The 4,355-nt window shown below is 42.3% G+C and overlaps 1 protein-coding gene across 1 annotated transcript; it reads left to right on the top strand.

Annotated features, from left to right (window-relative positions):
- The first annotated feature begins 443 nt into the window (after positions 1-443).
- PPP1R3C (protein phosphatase 1 regulatory subunit 3C) lies at positions 444-3,565 on the top strand. The gene is made up of 2 exons (XM_042460029.1): positions 444-612; positions 2,013-3,565. The coding sequence occupies exon 2, from the start codon at positions 2,014-2,016 to the stop codon at positions 2,962-2,964; it is 951 nt and encodes a 316-aa protein (XP_042315963.1). The 5' UTR covers positions 444-612; position 2,013; the 3' UTR covers positions 2,965-3,565.
- The last annotated feature ends 790 nt before the right edge of the window (positions 3,566-4,355 follow it).

Here is a 4,355-nt window from a genome sequence, read left to right as displayed (position 1 = left end):
AGTTGTTTATTAGTACTATGCAATGCCTTGTCCTCCTCTGCTGTTATCCCACCTGGTCACCCTGAGATTATTTATTTGGATAAAGGCCTGAATGCAAAGAATTATAGTAGTAGTAGTATGCAGTGCCTTGTCCTCCTCTGGGCTTATCCCACCTGCCCACCTTGAGCCCTGAGTGCAAAGGATACCTTCTTGCCAGGGGGTCTTCTTCTTTGTAGCAGAAGCCCTGGGTGCCCAGCAGGGGCTGACCTTGAGCCAGAGGCAGAGCCCCCTTCCCAGCCCACTCTCTCTCTCCTTCTTTCCTTCCAAAGGAGTTATGATGATCACGTTCAGGGAGCGTGGGGCGTCCCTCCCCTGATTGCTTGGCAGGAGCCTGGGCTGCCTCCGGATTGGCTGCTGCCTGCCTTGCACGCGGAGGAGAGGGCTCTGCCTCTGATAAGGCCAGGAGAGAGGGCTGGGCAGGCACTGCGCTTGCAGCAGCAGCAGAGGAGGAGGCTGCGTGCAAAGGTGTCCCTCTGCTGAGCAAGCGTTGCACGTGTGAACCCCCTACCCGTGTCTTCTGCATGGTCATCCGCTTGGGTTAGAGGGGTGTTGCATCACTCACTTAGAGAGCAGGTAAGTTGCCTTCAGCAAGGCTGCGATCTACACTGGAGAATTGATTCGGTTTGACACCGCTTTTAGCTGCCATGGCTCCATGCTATGGAATTCTGGGAATGGTAGTTTGTTGGGCCACCTTAACAGCCCCATTGCTGTCATTTCCATGCAGTAAAAGATGGATGGCTCCTGTTCGTTTTGCAAAGTGCTTTTGTGTCATGAGTCATGAATGTGGCTCAAATAGGAAGGTTTTTGTTTTTTCCTTTGGAGGAGAAGGACTGGCTATTTAATTCCTTACATACTCCTCTTTCTCATTTTTCTTTCTCAGTTTCATTCTGCTGCTTGACATAAAATGGAGTAGTTAATCTCTTTGTGTTCCTTTTTCTCATTTTTCTTTCTCATCCTCTGCAGCTTCTTGTAAGTATGTCAAGAAGGGCATATTTAACTCCTTACTTATTTCTCCTCCTTACTAATTCCTTCTTCTGGATCTTTCTCTGCAGCTTCTTGCAAAGATATCAGAAAATAGAGTGTTTAACTCCTTATTTATTCCTCTGGCTTAATTTTTTCTCTGCAGCTTCTTGTACCTAAATCAGAAGCTGGAATTTCTAACGTCTTAATAGTGAACCCTAAAGCAGATAGATCTCTCTATGGCCTTATGTGCCTGCATATTTCTGTAAATGGCTAAGTCTAAGGAAATTCATAAGTTTCTAGAAAATTCTAATATTCCCATTCACGGTATCTGTAATACAAGTTGATCCATGCATGATAGTTGAAAGAGTATCTCTTAAAATGTTTTAAAATCTTTCCCATTCCTTAATTTGTCTGCCATTTATTTGGATGAAGAGTTTTGCAGAACCAGAAAGTTTGCACATTTGTAGCATTTGGTTGGTACTAATCATTGTTGCCCAACTCTGCATTGCAGATTAAGTTACAGTACCTAGTAGGAAAATACTGTCAGCACTGTGCAAAAATTGTCCATAAAAGAATAACAAAGGTGAGCTCTTTTGGGGCTCATGAATGTTGCTAAATATCTCTTATTTCTTGGTAGAAGATTTGCAAGTTTCCCTGTTTTCAGAGACTTGGGAGTTTGTGTGTCTATTGTGATCAGCAACTGCCATCTAAATGTGTGACTATAGATACTGTAACCATTTTCCCCTCTGGATTTTATAGTAAACCAAGCCCAAGACATTTGAACAAATTTAAAGCAGACTTTCCTAAAAATGTAGCATTCATCCATATGTTTAGAGTGTGTTAGCATTTCATTAGTTCTGCTTATGTCAGTCACAGTTCTGCTTGTGACTGAATTATTTAAAGCCTTTCATCCAGCAAACCATGAATTATGAAGTAGCCTTTGAAGAGGCTTTCTGCCAGTATCCATCTAACAGAAAATTAAACCCAACTCATCTGTGTTTACATTGCAGAATGATACAAGTCTTGGACCCAAGGCCTCTGTCCAGTTCCATCATGCCTGTAGATATGGCCATGAGAATATGCTTGGCCCGTTCGCCACCTGTGAAGAGTTTTCTCAAGCCTCTTGACGACTATCAAAGGAGAAACTTTGTGGGCCGATTGAAACCTCTCAGACCCTGCCTCCATGTGAAACGTGAAACAACTGAGTCCCCAGCCAGTGACTGGAAATGCTCTGCTGGCCAAGCCAAGAAGAGAGTTGTCTTCGCAGACTCAAAAGGTCTCTCTCTGACTGCAATTCACGTCTTTTCTGAATGCCAGGAGAATCCATCGTGGGATCTTCAGTTTGACTTGTTAGACCTTGAAGATATTACAGCCAGCCTGAAACTGCATGAGGAGAAGAACCTGATTCTGGGATTCACTCAGCCTTCAGCTGACTACTTGGATTTCAGGAATCATCTACAGAAGAATTTTGTCTGCCTTGAGAACTGCACTCTTCAAGAAAGGGCCATATCAGGGACTGTGAAAGTGAAAAATGTGAGTTTTGAGAAGAAGGTAAGCATTCGGATCACCTACAATTCGTGGAAAACCCACTCTGACATTGATTGTGTCTACATGAATAATGTGTACGGAGACTCAGACAATGACACCTTCTCTTTTGCTATTGACTTGCCTCCTGTCATTCCCACTGAACAAAAGATTGAATTTTGTGTCTACTACCAAAGTGGCGAGCACATCTTCTGGGACAATAATGATGGGCAGAACTACAAGATTATCCATGCAGAGTGGAAGTCGGATGGAGTCCAAGCACCTGCGTCTCCTAGAAGGGACTCCCTAACTCTCAAACCTTCTAGAAAAGCCCACGAAACAGATTGTGAACAGCTTGGCAGCCCCCGGAGAGCCAGTGGCTTCTTCCCTGAATGGCAAAGCTGGGGTAGAATTGAAAACTCCTTTCCATATTGGTGAATGAAAAAAATCACAGACATTTGCTGTCAGTGGCTGAAAGTCACCAGTCCTTTTGCTTCTAAGTGTACAGTATAAACAAACCACCTCAAAGGGTTTGTGGACTACTTTAACAAAAATAAACATAATGCTGAATTCATACATTGAAAACAAAGCAGCCACAACTTCAGAGACTTGAGAGAATATAAATTCAATAAGAATATCACCTAATGTTTTTTAAAAAATAGCATGTGTGGTCAGTATGTGCAGCTTTATTTCTGCTGTTCACTTACCTAAACTAGGGGCCTGAAAGAGAGAGAGGAAGGAAAGGGGAAAGAGAGAGCTTTGATGGGAAGGACAACTGTGTATGGTGATATTTTGGGAAGTTGTGTATGTGTATGTGTAATATTGAACAGATAGGCACAGAAAGCTGTGTGCCCAATTTAAAATATAATGGAGCCTTGGAAGATGCTGAATTGCCAAATCTGAGGCCTGAATTGAGGATAAATCAGTCCTGATCATAACACAATTCACTGTTTAGGATTCTGGTACAAAAGTATATTTTCCAGCAGGTACAAATGTTAAAGATGAGAGCGGAGAGACAGAAAGAAAGAAAGAAAGAAAGGGGGATTGAAGGAGAAGAAATATGGTACAGTACACTGAAAATAAAGTGTGTGGGAATCTAATCCTTAAAATTGCCAAAACAATTCTCTTGGGTTTTGTAGAGTACAATAATATACCAAGTACTACATTGCCACAAAATACTGTTGCCACCTTTGTATCCCAAGGGAGGTATAATCCCTTTAAGATCTTTGTGACAAGAAAAGTTTGAACTGATGCAGTTTTCCCCATCACTATTTTGCTGTGTTTTGGGGAAGGGGAGGATGAGTTGCATCTGTTCGATTTTCATCCTTCAGGATTAGGTATGTTTGGGGGGGAATGAGAGAAAGTGTGGAAAGAATTAAGGTTTTCAGAACTGTGTATATATGAATAGGCCCTTCCATAGTTGGCTTCAAGAACCTGTCTTCCAACTTGCTATGCAAAAAGGCTGCTGTTTTCATAAACACTTGTGAAACCATACATCACAATAGACCTCCATCCTGTGTACACAAAGGTTATGCCTTCACCACCCCTCCTTTCCCCACTGCGCCCAAAGATTGTCTGTTTCCTCTTTAAAGGAGACTCTTGTGAAATGCCTTAATCTATCAACACTGGCTGTTAAATCTGCTGAATTTGCCTAGTAAGAGTGGACACAAACTTTCCTCTTATCTTGCGCCTTGTTGCGGAGTTTAGTAGTATTTCCTCCCTCTTAAAAATAACTCTTCACAACAGTAAAATAAGCTGAGCAATATAAAGTCCTTCATATTGAAGGGGTGAAATGTAGCTGCACTTCTCAAGCTAATCCGTTAAAAATG

Source organism: Sceloporus undulatus, chromosome 3 (assembly GCF_019175285.1).
Source record: "Sceloporus undulatus isolate JIND9_A2432 ecotype Alabama chromosome 3, SceUnd_v1.1, whole genome shotgun sequence".
Lineage (NCBI taxonomy): Eukaryota > Metazoa > Chordata > Lepidosauria > Squamata > Phrynosomatidae > Sceloporus > Sceloporus undulatus.
Note: the sequence above shows the minus strand (reverse complement) of the source record. Positions and strands in the feature narration are given on the sequence as shown.